The sequence below is a fragment of the Acyrthosiphon pisum genome, chromosome A1, assembly GCF_005508785.2.
Source record: "Acyrthosiphon pisum isolate AL4f chromosome A1, pea_aphid_22Mar2018_4r6ur, whole genome shotgun sequence".
Classification (NCBI taxonomy): Eukaryota; Metazoa; Arthropoda; class Insecta; order Hemiptera; family Aphididae; genus Acyrthosiphon; species Acyrthosiphon pisum.
In genome coordinates, this window is record NC_042494.1 from 21,929,834 (window position 1) to 21,946,723 (window position 16,890).

A 16,890-nucleotide genomic window follows, 5' to 3' on the forward strand; every position below is an offset into this window, starting at 1 on the left:
ATAATTAGAAAAATGTGACATATACATTTTGTACAAAATATTTATTATAAATACATATCTTTGGACTAGACATTAATTAATTACATTAAATATACTTATATACATTAATTTACATTTAATTTGTGATAGTTTTGAATTGTATTATATAGATCAAATACAATTGTGTGTAAGTAGTGGGTGGAAGATAAGTCTCCCACTATTTTTGTTCTTGAAACCTTTTGGGCTCAAGCCCTATGAATTTGAGGACCCTATTTACGTCCATGTATATGAGATGCATTGAATAAACCTGACTTTCGAAATAACAAGAAAATAGCGGTAGGCATTAACAAATAATGACCAAGTACTCAATTGAATATCTAAATAAATCAAAACATTTTTTTTTTTTTAAATGTAGCGAAAAAGTAGCGCGCTACATTTAAACAATAGCGTTAGAAATAGCGCACTACATTTTAAAAAATGTAACTTTAGCGATAGCGAGCTACTTTTTGAGGGGAGTAGCAGTAGCGTTAGCGTGCTACAAAAAAACAGTAGCGTCCCGACCACTGTGAGTATGTATATATATTATGTAGATATTATTATATATCCACTTTCAGGATTCAATTAAATTATAATATTATAATAATATGTCGTACAATAGGTATATTGTTTCCATATAAAAACTATAATTCTACTGTTTTAGTAATTGCGTACAACAAGTGTGTAAAGTTGTTAGTGTAAATTACGCAATTTTTTTCTAAATTCTGTCTGTAAATATGCATTAAAGCAAGTATAGGAACCTATCTCAAAATAACTTAGGTTTGTAATAGCGATTTTTTTAAGTTTGCTTATAATAATTTGTTTTTTTAATAGCTATAGATTACAAAACTATATAATAATTAATTTAAATTTTTTATTATTAATATTTAAATAATATTATTACCTCGATATTGCTCACGGTCAAAAACGATGTAAATACAAACATAAAACCTAAGCCTAATATGCTGATATTCATTAGTCTCTTGTCCATTATCAAATACTGAATTACAGATGAGTAACTAAATAAAGGAGAAAAAAATGTTTAAAGTAGGTATATAATATATAATATTATACATAATATACAATTAAAATAAAACCAGGGAAGTCACTCTGCTGGTTTTATGTGTACCTCGTCATTGAGTATAGTACAATTATACTTAAATTTAAACTGAATGACGATGCAGCCTCTATTTCTATAAGGATTTGTTATGATTAATATTTAGTATAATTATTAATATTATTATCAAATCATGTGTTATTTTTTCCCGCATTTTTTTATGTATAAATCGCAAAATCGATTTTTCTTGAGATACGACTTGTTACTCGCCCAACGACGATTCACTAGTATACTGATGGAAATAGGTAAGCTACGGAAGTTGATTTTACTTGATAATTAATCACGGTTATGAAATTATCTTATGATGTTTATTTTGTTATATTCTATGGAAAACTAATTTTAATATAATTTGTATTAGCTATAGTTTTTATTGTACATTTTTTATAGACACATTTTATTCATAAAGGGATTATTTTGTAAATAGATTTATTCCGTCAATAAAGATATTATATACTATATTTTGTACCTACTTATAGGCTATAACTATTATTTATTAGTAATTTATTTCTCTATTATTGATAGCTACTAGCTAGGAGGTTGAACTATTTTTTTCAGAAAACAACTCATGTTATCAGTATAGCTACCTATATTATATACAAATTATTATAATGTTATATCTTGCACTATATTATGATAATATGATTTGAAAACCAAGTAAATTATCTTAAAACTTTATAAATTGGATCCAACAAACATGTGTGTTTTATTTTTACTAGACCTTCACTGAGTAAACCGACTTATCCTCAGAATATCAAATAGTCGACTGCAGTTCTAATTTTTGTTCAATAGAACGCTCTAATAATTATTATCGATTGGTTGATAATTATTAACTAATGAGTGTTCGTGATACATCATAATCTTTGTTTTCGTGGTATGGACTTATTGTCGTGATTTTAGCTCGCTACATTTCGAAACGAATGAACGAAATACTATCATACGAAAACATGGCGTCATCGGTTTTTTACAATTAAAACAGCATTTTTCATTACCTATTTATTTTATAAAAAATAAAATGATTTAAATAAAACATAATACCTAATAAATTATTCTTAAACGTTATTTATCGTTTATAGTTTATACGTTTTAAGAACGATAATGCACTCGGAATTGGGCAGTTAATCTTAGCTTGGAAGTTATAGCCATTTGAAGATGATACTTTTGATGGCATATTGCTTAAATAGTTCATTTCTCGATCACCTTCAGTGGCGCCGAAAGCATATTTTTTATGGGGCGGTTCGCCCCAGTGTTTGCTTTGTGATAATTGAATTTACCTTATAATCACGTGGGTGGTGGGTGGTGGTGGTAACTAATTTTTATACTTTGCCCCACCAAATGAAAAACAAGTCGGCGCCACTGATCACCTTAATATCATATCTTCGCCCGAATAATAAGGCGTAATTGGTGCTCTTTTTACCCTGTGAGTGACCTACACTGAAGGTAATGCATAATAAATTGGAGAATATTTCCAAAGATTTGAGGAATGGAGAGAATAAAAAACAAATTTTCAAATTTATTTTAATGGGAACTCGATTTCATATATTTTACGAATAATAGAGAAATCTTTTAAAGGCAAAACGATTGCGTGTACTAAATGGGCTCCGACGTAGTAAAATATATTTTAAAGTGTTATCTATACAATTTTCAAAATAACACGAACAAATGATTTTTTTTTTTTTAATTTAAACTACCTACCTATATATTGTAAGAGTTCAAATTATTAATTAATTTAATACGCAATTAAAAATATGATATTAAGTATTATCTATACGTCATATTGTTCCGGCGAGAAAATAAATATGAGTGGACTGTATTTTTTGTATATCTGATATATTCAATGTAGAATAAATATTATAATTTATTAATAAAGGTACCCCGACAGTATCCAAATATAATAATTTATGTTAGGTCTGAATCGTAGTAATAATGTGTATGAAGTCCATATTCCGTCTGTGCAAGTCTGCCCTGGGTGGGTCTTGCTGCAGAAAGCTCCGTTGAACACGCACTGACGAGATTTGATGCTCCGCACTCGTATTTATAAGCAAGCCTGGGCATAAACGAGTTAAAAAGTTAAGAGTTAAGTTAAAAGTTAAGTTAATTTTAACTTTCAACTTAACTTTTTTAAATTTAATTTTCATTAACTTATTTTAATTGGTATTAACTTAATAAATAACGAGTTACTTTTAATCAAATTCAAGTTAAGTTAATTTATAAATAATTAAATAATAAAAATAAAAATAATTATTGATATTACATAACCATTTACTAGAATAGGGAATTACAAATATAGTTAAATCAATTTCTTAAATAAATATTTATAAATATAAATATTTTACTGAAGTATAAAGTTGGCTATATTCTCTTACAGTTTTAGACTTTTAGTACCCTGAAAAAGTATTCAGAGTTTAAAATTAAGTACATTCTTAAATACCATGTTATTTTTATTTAATAATTTTAAAAAAATGTATAGTACTTATCTGTATTAGTGTATTAATAAATCAAAAGGTTGTATTTGTTTTGGCATTTTCAATTTTGTATTTTTTCGTACCTATACTTCATAATTCTATTAATTCAGTACCCATGTATAGAAAAGCTATTAATTGGCTATTTCCGGTGTTCAATAATATTTATGATTTTTATTATTTAAACCATATTACTGGGTATTTTAGTATTTATAAAGATATTATAAAAAAAAAATAAATAATGACTTAACGTAACTTAAGTTAATAAGTTAATTGAAAATGTTCATATAACTTTTAACTTAACTGAGTTAAAATATTTTACATTAACTTAACTTAACTCAGTTAAAAATTATCATGAACTTGCCCAGGCTTGTTTATAAGCTTGGTCTCGCCCGCTGCGTTGACTGCTGCTGCTGCTGCTGCTGCCGCTGCGCCGTCCACTGCGTTTTTCCCTCGTAGGTCCGTTATGCGATGCGGCCGGTCCCGTGTTCCGTGACAGACCGGCTGGCCCCCGCCAGTCCGGCGCCAGCCGAGTCAGTCACAGAACACGGCACCGACTAATTTATTCATTTTCGCCGATTACGCGGGTCATCAAAACCGATTCGTTTTGAGCAATTTGTAACACTGTACATTATTGCAACCAGTGTCCCATTGTGACTGAACCGGTCTGACCCGCGCTTTGCATAATATATAGATCCGGCCGATACAGTCGTACGCCTCCCGACGTCAAACGTGCTTGGTGCAGCGTTTTATTCGTGACTATCGGCTCACGATAGTGCCGACCGACTGTATTCCGAATCTCATCATATTATGCACAAACAAATAGTTGGCTGACTGCCCAGTGTGATATAATTTTTTAAATAACTATATTACCCTTAAGAAAGATTATGATGACGTCGGAAAATACTTCGCGTGGCGCGAACATATACATATTCTATTCAATCCTAATATTATGTAAGTATAAAAAAAAATGATTTGCCATCAGACTGCAAAGTACGGGCCAACAAAATAGCATTGGTCGAATATATAAAACTGTCTTAAACCTTGTCAAAATTGAATAAAAAATAGTAATTATTTCAACTATTATTTTATGGTCAAGCTTGTATTGTCTTCCATTAATTTAACCCTATCTGGGCCTGATTTGAGGTAGAATTCTGCGAACGAAATTTAAAACTAGGTATACGTATTTTATCAAATAGCATGATTTGAAGTGCATTCTGTCATTTAATAGACGCGCAGAAACAGCCCGAGTATTGTCATTACTCATTGACCGCTCGATATAAATTATATACCTACTGTATTCGCTACTTATTAAAAATTAGCATAATGATAAATTAAAGAGTTGTATCTGAGACGTAGGTATATTAAATTTAATTATAATAAGTATAGAAAAATTTTATAATTTACTAAATACATTTTTATCGTAAAATGTCAAAATACAAAGAGTATTGTTCGATAACTGCCTTTCATATAATGTTTGCAGTTAATTATTCCCCGATACAATTTGATGAACTTATTATAGGTAGTACTTAAAAACATAAAATGTCACCATTATATGATATATTCTGATGGTATATTTATTTTGAACAATATGTATAGTTAATGGTCACTAAAGAACGGAACAGTTTGCCAATAGGTAGGTATAATTAATGTAGTTTGTAGTTTGTACCACGGTATAATTATAACCCCTGACCCTCGTCCCTCATCCATTACGCGAGCTAACAAAATAAATCCGTATTTCATATGTATACATATTTTTATATGATTTAATCTAGTTTGAAGCAAATACATAACAATGCACACTAAACATAAGTTCTGAAATAAGCATTTTAACTTTCATGTAAAATTGTAAAGGGATATTAAAATTTTTTTTTAAAACGATTTTTTAATATTATAATCAAACACTTAACTTTACATTGATTTTGGCTCACATTAGAAGTGTTTTGTTAGAACTGTTTTGAAGTGTACCTATCAGGTAAATTGTTTTTCGATTTTTAACATAGGTAATATGTACTTGAAAACAGATACCTACTTCAGTAAAAAAATAAAACATGACTTCAAACACTTGTTCAAATACTGCATTGTTATATTGTTTTCTAACAATTGAAATGTGCATGTTCCTATTGTTCCTAATATCTTTACAATAAATTATAAGGAATATATTTCACACTCGTGTACCTACCTATTTTTTTTAACAGAATAATTTTCTGAATATTTACTTGAAAATGTTATAGGTTATATGTTATAGGTTCCAAGAAAATACAGCAGCCCGGTGATATATAATAATATTAAATATAATAAAAGGTGCTGATATCATCAGTAATATATTATACAATAGGGCTACATATTATTTAAAATTTAGTTTTACATGTAGGTAGGTATATTATAAACAATTTGTCTGTAAAATGTAAGTAACACTGCAGTGTTACTAAAAATTGTTACTTAAATTGGTATTTAGATAAAAGTCTTTAATAGATATTTTGTAATATGTATATTTTCATTATCATTATCAACGAATATAATATAACACATTTATTATTAATTGAACGATGAGGATAGACTGTAATATTAAGCTCGGGTACTAAGGTGTTATAATTCCAATATAATATAAAAAAGTACAATTTTTTTGTTTTTATGACTATAATATGATAAACAGACAAGATATAATTTGTAATTATACGTTGGATTCATATAAGCTCTTTAAAATTGTGTGTATTTAAAAAAAAAGTCTGTCAAGTAGGTAATTACTATAATAGTAATCTATATAATTAGTAATTACCTAAATAAATAACCGCTCTGTTAGTAGACAGAAGGTATCGGAGTAAGTATCGAGATGTAGGTAGCTAAATTTTCAGTTGTACTTTTCAAAATACCTTATGGGAAAAGAAAAAAATTTCAATAAAACAGGAGTGTATTTTATCTGGCCGTATCAGTTTTGATAGATAATGTATAACAACAATAATAAGTATGGAGGTTATAACTAATAATTTATAATCCCATAAAATGTTATTTCTGAACTTACATTATCTTTATTCCAACGGCCCATCGCTGGTTTGTATCAATGTACGAAATCAAAATTCTAAGAACGAAATGTCTACTCTTAAATTTATCCATGATTTCTAAGAAACCTCTGATAGTACCTATATTTTTTATGTGCTTAACTTTATTTTCCACTTTTACCATATCTATCATTTTAACAGTCGTGTTTAGTAAGTATTGTAATTTAATTTGTTCGATCTCTCCTCTATAGAAATAGTTAAGTATCTAAAATTACATCACTAAAGTATAGGTACCTAACCTACCTACTACTTATATTAATTATTGGGCTCCCCGTATGTTATAAAGAAAACATTAGCTCAAAAACTTCAAGTTTTCAACCAATCGTATTACTTATAGAAATTAAGTTACTGATCGTAATATACATGTATTTATAATAAAATATTCTTAAAAATATAGGCTGATATCAGTGGCAGATTTGAGGGGGGGCAGAGGTGTCCAGGCCCCACCCCCAATTGGCCTAGTATTATAGGTTATTAAATTGGGGGCCTTTTTTAAATATTTTTGTCGTAAAACTTGGAAAAAGTTAAAAGACAATGACCCCCATGACAAATCGTACAATAAACTGTATTTTAAACCGTATTGAAATCTAAAAGGTGATTGTACGGTTAGGTAATTAAATTATTATTGTATATTTCCATGTACCTATCTAATATTATCACTATCACTATTTGATTAAGGGACTATGAAATAATAATAATTAATGACTAAGTTTTTTTTCGTTTTTTGACATGATTAGCATTGTTCTCTTCAAATTCAGCACTAGAGTCACTAAAGCTGGTGTCCATTTAAAAAAAAAACTTAGCTCAGGTATGTATTAATGAAAAATAAACACTTCAACACGTGATACGTAAAATACGATCAAACTATACTGTTATTACGCCATTTCACTATGAAATCGTCGCACGTACTACAGATAATAATATAATATCAAAACACAACAATCAAATAACATAACAACGGTCGTTATCGATCTTATTAATAACTTCAAAATTACGTACTAAAAATAAAAGCCATACACTTGACTTTGATCATTTTTTTACGTTTCCGCTCGGACTCTGATCTTTTTTTGCCATCATGGTAATATTTAAACCTGTATTATATCATTGACAGTAATAAGTAAAATATTTTTATATAAAAGCATTAAACCAATAATAGTTAGGTAGTAAATACAATCGATCTATGCAGAAAAAGTCCTTATACAATTTAGAAATAATTCTATTATAGCCTTATGTGATTCCATAATATTGGTGTAATGGTGTTCATATTATAAGGTGTAATCACTAATCAGCATCAAATTGTCGCTCAGATACTCTCGATGTAACATAATTTGTCGTTAAGTTTGGAACTTATCGCAATAAAATTGTATTGAAATAGGTAATAGTCAACAAAATTACCAAAATAAACTAAAACATGGAGCTATTTTTTTTTTACTTAGAGGTAATTATTACAAACAGACATGGATCTAAGGAGCTCCTTAACTCCTTATCTCCTTACTCCTTTTAAGGAGTAATATTTAGGCAATTCACATGACATGTAAAATGAGATTTTCAACTATGTCTTCGACATTGTCTATGCGTGAATACTAAACGTGTTTCCGAGAATCGCTGTAATGCCGGGTCAGGTAATCGCCGCCGGACGCAACTCTCGCACGTTCACACACATATCAACAAGTACTTCGCTGAAAATGAAATATTTTCTTGTTTGCATAACTATAAAAACTAATAAAATCCGAAGTAAATTAAACATACTTATCCTGAAGTTAAATTGCAATTTTGAAAAAATGGTTAGATCAACTTCTATACAATGCTCATTAAAAGACATTTTTTTGATTTAAAATCAGATGTGCCCAAAATAAATACCAATGTAATGCAATTATTTTATGGGACATTCAAAACAGAACCTTATTTTTAAAGTCCTTTAAAATTGAAAATTAAAAATCGATTTCCTTAAAATCCTAGATATTTTGTCAGAAAACTCTTACATGTATAAAATATTAAAATTGGACATTCTGAAGTATGTGTAATTTACCACCACTCATTAATCTAGAATGTATGACAAATACGTGTGCAGCGGTCCTAAAAAAATTAACGTACCCAGGTATTTGAAAATTTTATGGAATACTAATATTGTTGTAAAATAGTATGAATTCCAAAATGTCAATGTATATTTGTATTTTACGAGTTTCTTAATTTTTTTTTTCGATTCTTGTCGATAAAATATTTTTTTACGATACATATAATTATATAAAAATTTAATACAAATATTTAAAATTATTATGTTCCTGTAGTGATAAATCTATTGGGTTAATATTACATTACTAGAATAGTAATTTATTTTACTAATATTATGGTAGGTAGGTTGAGCTAGTTCTTTTTGAAACCATTGCATTTATTGTATTATTATAATTATATATATTACATTTTTAATCTATACCGACCTGTCATAAAACGTATATTGAATAGGTTTGTGGTATAAATAGGTATTAACTATTAGCATACAACTAATCTAAATATTTTGAAAATGCTCTGTGTATATAAAATAAAATAATACCTACTATCTATATCAATCAGTTATAATAAATTTTATACATTAAACTAAATTACTTTCTAATTTAGGTACCTAGGTAAAAAAAAAAAAGACTAAAATATCTCTATTTTACTTTATTTTCACATTTAACGATCAGGAGCTTCATATACATGTAGGAAATAAGAATATAGTATAGATTATAGATATAGGTATTATAATTTATAATGGATTGTTATATTAATGAAATATAAAAATATATAATATATTAATATATGCGTATCTGTATATTTTGTTTATCTATAATTACACGGTAAAGTAATGCAGTTGAATTTTAAAAACTATTTGGTATTTTCGTTAGGCGTATTAACCACACGGATTGCTGGGAATAATTTGATAGTGTATTATACACGGTGTTATTGTGTGTATTGCACAAAAAAACAACCAACACAAAACTGTTGAATTTAATCAAGACTTATCTTTTATTTTATTCGTTTATATACCCGGGTAAAACTGCAATATAATACTGTACAATATGTACGTAGTATTATACATTTTATCGCACCACTTGTTACGCTGTTGTAACATGTTAGGTATTGATTATTTGGAACGAAAACGAGAGCTGACGGCCCCCAAATGAATGTCGGAGGAAAAACATCCCACTCGAAATAGGGTGGTGAGTAAGCCTGCATCCACCCACAGCTACGTCCGGGTAAAAGAGAAAGTGCGCAGCTATAATAAATTCACGGGATTCGAGGTCTAAACGGGGCCAATGACCTTCGGCATTTTAAACAGGCAGCGCTTTGCGTTCACCCTTTGAAGAAAGTATTCTAAAAATAATTGTCCAGGGACCGCCCGGGGTTCAGAATTACAGAGAAAAAAGAAATACATTCTATTAAAGAAGAGAGTGGGCTACGATAGAGTGGTTGTTAATAAGCTCGGTTCCAAAAACAAACAATAAAAATCAATGTTGGAAATTGAACATGTTTACGTCAAAGTTTCAAAAGCCCACGAATAATATTTTCGAATTAGGTACAACAAAACTACGTAAAGCAGGGTATACATAAATTACAAAATGTAATATAATACGGTCCACGCGTCGTCGAGCAACATACCTTTCTGGAATACCAATATTTATATACGAGTATATAATATTAATATCTTCACCACTCTTCAGAGTTGCAGACTTCAATATTCCGATTTTTGCGTGCATATCTACAGCGTTTTTAAAATAAAGCTTTTTGAAGTTATATTTGCATAATAACTAAATGTCTGTAGGTACTATCAAATTTATGGTCCGAAAAATAATTGAGGCCACAGAGTTTAGTTTAGACTAGGGTGACCATACGTCCCGTTTAAAATGGGATTGTCCCTTTTTTGATCATTATGTCCCGTTGTCCCGGGAAACATCGAACGGGACGCTTTTTATCCCGTTTTCAGAAGATTGTCCCGTTTTAATCCCGTTATTTCCATATAATTAACCAAAGTTATAAATAACAAACTAAAATTTCCGTGGAACGAACGTCGAGTGCCGATGCCGACGAGCAATACAAATAGTAATAAGATAAGCGTATACCATACTACCATAGTAATTGTAAATTAGCCATTAGGATTAGGTAACAATGTATAGTATTAATTCTATGAATCTATCGCAGACCGTGGCATGTGATAACGATAACCGATAGTTTCTGCGAATTACCTACGCACGTGACACGTGCTACACAAGTCACCACTCTACGTCGTATATCATAATATGCATTACGAACTAAAATATATAATACTATGTCGATGATAATAATCAAAAAGACGAACAACAAAATATGTCGAATAGTAACGTACGAACAGTAAAGCGATTGTGTTTATTATAGCCATTACGTATCGTCTTTTTTCTTTAAATTTTGTGAGTTGGTGCATTATTTTTTTTTTAAAATGCCAAAGAGGAGATGTACGTTCACTGTATCTTTACAGTCTGAATTTACTTTCCTAAAAAACTGTGAAGAAATTGGAAAAGTGTTTTGTACGAAGTGCAAGGCAGTATTTTCAATCGAACATGGAGGACGCTCAGATATCAAACAGCATTTGGAAAAGAAGAAACATACGTCGGCCTTATCTAGTGCTTCCAAAAGTGACAAGGTAACTTCATATTATATTAAACAAGGACCAGCTGGCTTGACTAATGAAGGGTTAAAAATTGCAGCAGAAGAGCCAAGAGGGAATGTTTGCATTTCACACTATAGTACATAACCATTCTTTTAGGTCAATGGATTGTACTACTACTTTAATAAAAAAGTTACATGAAAAAAAGTTTTCTTGTGCGCGTACCAAGTGTGAATCAATTATTCTGCATGTATTGGCTCCTTTTGCAATGGATCAAATAATAGACGAACTAAAAGCTGTTAATTTTGCGACAATTATGATTGACACTTCAAATCACAAGAATTTAAAAATTGTCCCCATTCTTATTCGATATTTCGATGAAGATATTCTTTTTGATGAATATTATCATGTAGTTAATGTTATAAATGAAAATTTAAAAGAATGGCAAAATAATTATGTACGTGTTGAAGAAAGATGGTGTGCTATCTATAAAATTTTAAATAGTAAAAGTATATCGATAAATATTTTTTGGAAGATTGTAGAATATTCTCTAGCAATGCCTGGAACAAATGCTGCAATTGAAAGAGTATTTTTTATCACTAATGTGTTATGGACGGATGAAAAAAATCGCTTTCTCGTTCCTACCATCAAATCAATTATAATTCTAAAAAATCATTTCAAAAAATATTCGTGTAATGATTTTTATGATTTTTTGTTAACACAACCAAAACTATTAAATGCAATCAGTTCATCGCAAAAGTACAGTAACGGCACTGCAATAGATATTAAAGGACATGATGAGCAATCGACATCAACCCAAAAAAGTTAAAAGTTTTTTTTATTAAAATATTAAACAAGGTAGTTAAAGAATATTTTAATTGTAACTATAAAATATAAAAATATTTTAAGAAAATGTGTATGTTTTTTAAAGTATTTTAACCAAAAATTGCTTGTCCCGTTTTTTTTTTTGTAAAACTGGTCACCCTAGTTTAGACTGTCATAAACGAAAAAACAAAGAAACCGAAAAAGGGGGAAAGTAAGTATTCAATCTGCTCGTAACCTATGTGTTAAATTTTAAATAAATTTAATAAATCATTACATATAGGTATCAAAAGCGATTCTGAACGATAACCTGTCAGCTAAGTACCTACTATAATAAGTACCTATATTTAATTGTTTTAATTATATACCATATACCCATAGATAGTGATTTATTGGTAAAATGGTGTGTTGAACTAATATTTGCTGATAATATTGCATTTATTTTATTTAATCATTATAAATTGCTTATAATAGTATATATTTATAATATAATTTACTAATATTATAAACTTTCTAGTCATCACCGTAGAGCGGTGAAAATAAGTTCATAGCATAAAATATAAAGACTATATTGAGCTTAACATTATCTAAATGTTTTAAAATTTCATTGTGTAAATAAAGTATAATGAGACGCCATATTGTACGTAAAAGTTTAAATTCTTCACGAATAATATTATTGAGATACAAAAAAATAATAAAAATTTCTATTATTCGTCTAATTATATAACTTCATCCAAATTTTAAATTTTAACTTCAAATGTCTATACATAAAAAAAAAAATGTTTCTATACATATTTTTTTAGACATTTTAGTCTCAGAATAAGCTACGTACCTATTTCTATAGGTATAAAGAACAAAAAGAAGGATAAATTTTAAATTTACGATTTAAGATTTTTATAAAGTTTATCCTACGTCCTATAACCTCAAACTATATTAATATATTATTAGTTATTACTATAACACATGTGGGTACGATGTATCTAGTTGAAATGTATATTAACTTATTAAAATACTATATTAAATTAAATTCAAAAGTGAAACCAAAATGCAGTCTTGTACCTACCTACCTACTCGTTATATAAAACAAAAATCACAATCAAAAATAAATAATTTGGTATGCAAAGTTAAAATCGGAGGCAACAATTTCACAATTAAGTCAAATAGTAGATAAAAAAATGGAAAATTGGTAATCAAAATATATTTATATCAAAACAGAAATATTTATTTCGATTCCAAGTCTAGGATTAAATATCTAGCAATCTTGTGTTACCACGTTTGCTCCACGTTTCAACATTGGTTGCACATGCGAATCGCAATACGACATTTCGTCATATTATAATATATTAAGGGAAAAATCAATAAATCAGCTGCCACCGGAGCAACCAAACGACTTGAAGTTTTTTACAGAGTGGTTGAAAATGTTTGAAATATTTGAACAAGCTTTTGACATAATACATTATGCATAGCTTCGAAGTCAGCGTACCTACCTTAGACACCTCTATAGGTACTACTTAACATCAAATTGCAGTTATCTTGACTAATTTTTTTCATTTTTTCTATCTCGTATTAGATATAATTCTATCTTGTGTCTATCAATCGTTACACTCGTTACAACCGATTTTAGTATTGTTTTAAATACAATGTTTGAACTCAATCATCATACATAGTGTTTTTCAGTTTTTCATTGGCAATTGTCCCCATTTTTGCATTAACATTTGATTATTTGTTATTACTAATTAATATTATTTTATTACCAACCTATATATGATTATACATATACCTACCCTAGTTACTAATTGTGTTTGAATATTATGTTTCTGAAAAACGATTTAATTAGAGCAACGGTTGTTTTAATTTATGATGAACGTCATTGTATCCAATATGAAATAATTTTCTTACCATGGGCGATCGCCGGAGGGTGCCAGGAGGGACAATGCCTTGTGCTATTTTTGGGATGCATGAATTGTTTTATCACTTGAAAAAAAATATATAGTATGGGCTGTATTACCGGAAATGTTTTAACTTTGCCCCACCCCTGGCTTATATTTTTGTAGCGCCCTTGTTCCTTATTAATATGCAATAGAGCTAAATCTAATTAAATCTAATTCATACTAAAGTTCTTGGTCCATGTTCCATTCTCAAGTGTAAGTGTGTTACTACTTTACGACTCTACATATCTACAGCATACAAGCATGATAAAATAAAATGGTAATTTATATTTTATTACACAAAAATAAAAAATATTTACATACAACAATTAAAATTTAAAACAATACTTAAGTTATTTACGTAATACTTAATAATAATTAAGGTTTTTAGAAGTTATTATTTATCATAAATTATTACAATACACTATTATTTATAATAGTTTAAAAAAATTTAAAAATAATTATAAAATATACTATACGGTCCACCATGCCCCCCCCCCCACCAATAATTTCCTCGTGGTACGTCACTGCCCCCAACCACGTATTGCCATGGGTTACCAGCCCGTGGTCACAATGACTGACTAAGCTCGCACGTTGCCGAAGCACAGTGGCGTCGACACACACCGCACTACCACAGTCGCTTTTTGTGACCGACCTGAACAGCTCTAGTTGAACTAGACTAGTTCAGTGATATATTTTTATTCAGCAAGAGCATATACACATCACCCACGTATGGGTGAGTATATAATATTATATAATATATACTTTATAAATAGAGATAGGATATTGATGCGACCTAAAAAGTATCAAAAATAACAAAAAAAAAAATAAATAATGACTTTTAATGGCCTGCAAAATATAGAAAAATTACCTAAACAATGTTCGTAAACAAAATGTAATGAATATTTAAATTTTAAGTTCAATTTGTAATAAAAAAATTTTATGAAATAAATGTAACATTTTTTTGAACAAATTATCCTTAAGATTTAAAATTCGAGAAAAATGCTCTATATTTTACAAAGATTACAAAAAATGACCTATTATATTATGAAAGAATGATCTTGAAATATAAAAAATAAACGCGATATAAAATTTGTATATTCTGAATCAAGGGAGCATGAAACAAATTTTTAAAGGAAAAAATATGCAAAAGTCATCATCATCCTATCTCTAACTATAAACGACTTCGTGCCTCGTTAACAACTTTTTGTAATTAAATATTATATTAGGTAGGTACCTAGTACCTATCTACCTACTTTTTATTTTTATATCACGTTTTATTTTACAGTGTCTAGCTTAAAATTGTAGCACATTCAATTTCGTCCAATAATGATGCATTTGTTTTGTTTTTCAGGATAACCGTTGAAAATTATGATACTGAATACTATGTTGGAATATGGCCAGGCTATGCTTAAGCCTGAAGTACTTTACGAAGTTTTCATTAAAATAGCCAACATCTGTCATGTAAGAAAACAATTTTTAATGATTAAATGTTTATACCATATTATTATGACATAAACTATTATACCTACATTATTTATGAGTTGTATGCTATATATTATAGATATTAACTATTATAAGAAACTGGTATAAAAAATGTAAATTAAAAATAATTAAGGAATAGGTATCTTCAATAGAATCAATTTGTTGATTACTTTGTCATGTTTGAGTAAATATTATTATATTATATAGGTATTCTCAATTTATTTTTATGCGATAAATATTAAATATATTATTATAATTGTTGTAAAAAATAGCCTAGAGTATTCGAACAACCAAGTTATTTACTTTACTTCCGTGATGTTAAAAATGGTAAGGAGTACACGAAAGCCTTTGAGTTTTTACAAATGTAAAATGTAAATGTACTTACCTATATATACGCTCCGCTTGAATTATTTTTATTTTGGACTAGGTACGTTGGCTGCTTATGTTGGTAATTCAATTCAATTTTTGTTTGTCTATTTTGTATTTTAGATCATTAATATTTCATTCTTCTCAATGTTGTACGCGTGTCCAAGTAAGTATTTATTAATTGTCTATGTTTATTTACTTTATAATTATTCAGTATTAAAATGTTTATTATACTACAAACGTGGTTATGTAACTTATAGGGGTTTCACCAATACGCTGGTGGTAGGGGGTAGGGGGTACAGGAAAACCTGTATAACTCTGTTATGACATAATATACCATAATTATTATATAAAAACTATAAATGCCTAGATATGTATATAAAATATTTATAGATGTATTCGGTAATATCCTTTTCAAGTGTCTAGACTCAAGAAAAGTTTTAACGTTTTAAAAAATACTATAATTTAATGGCATTGCAAAACAATATTTAAAAAAATATTTATGTTATCGTTCTTAAGTAGGTATTTACATTTTTTTAAATTTAAAGACAACATACCCATATTTTTAATTTCATGTTCTAAATTTTACTAATTATTGGAGTAATTCAAAACATTAAAATTACATTTTAAACGAGTTAGTTAATAAGATACAACTTATAAGTAGGTATAGTTATTTTAAAATATTAGATGAGCAGGCAAAATTTTGCTAAGTAGTTAAGGTTATAATAATAGGTACCTACTTCAATACTATAGTTTACTCCACTAATTTAAACTTTAAATGTTATTAATACTAATTATTAATTAACATAAGATGACCTTATATTAAGATACCTACTCATTCGAAATTTATTATGTATCGAAATATTTCTTCTGGAAAAATATAAAAAAAAATGTTTCATATTGTTTTGCAATGTCTACTCAATGTCTCAATCTGTGTAAAAAATAAACATTAATTAAAAATGGTGTAGTTTATAGTCCCATACAATATTACAATATAAAAGGTATATATAATATAGCT

At 28.5% G+C, this 16,890-nt stretch overlaps 1 protein-coding gene and 1 non-coding gene across 2 annotated transcripts; one reads left to right on the top strand and one right to left on the bottom strand.

Moving 5' to 3' along the window:
* Positions 1 to 4,072: 4,072 nt before the first annotated feature.
* Positions 4,073 to 4,142, bottom strand: Mir3017b-3 (microRNA mir-3017b-3). Its single transcript, NR_040221.1, has one exon. It is a non-coding gene; the product is annotated as a microRNA mir-3017b-3 (primary transcript).
* A 6,371-nt stretch (positions 4,143 to 10,513) lies between these two features.
* LOC107883479 lies at positions 10,514 to 12,183 on the top strand. Its single transcript, XM_016803595.2, has 2 exons — positions 10,514 to 11,307; positions 11,372 to 12,183. The coding sequence occupies exons 1-2, from the start codon at positions 11,104 to 11,106 to the stop codon at positions 12,098 to 12,100; spliced, it is 933 nt and encodes a 310-aa protein (XP_016659084.1). The 5' UTR covers positions 10,514 to 11,103; the 3' UTR covers positions 12,101 to 12,183.
* The last annotated feature ends 4,707 nt before the right edge of the window (positions 12,184 to 16,890 follow it).

Bases quoted from the DNA above. Each gene is read 5' to 3' on its own strand.
- LOC107883479 (XM_016803595.2), top strand. From the start codon at position 11,104: ATGCCAAAGAGGAGATGTACGTTCACTGTATCTTTACAGTCTGAATTT. The intron at 11,308-11,371 runs GTAACTTCATAT...TAAAAATTGCAG, and splicing joins GTGCTTCCAAAAGTGACAAG to CAGAAGAGCCAAGAGGGAAT.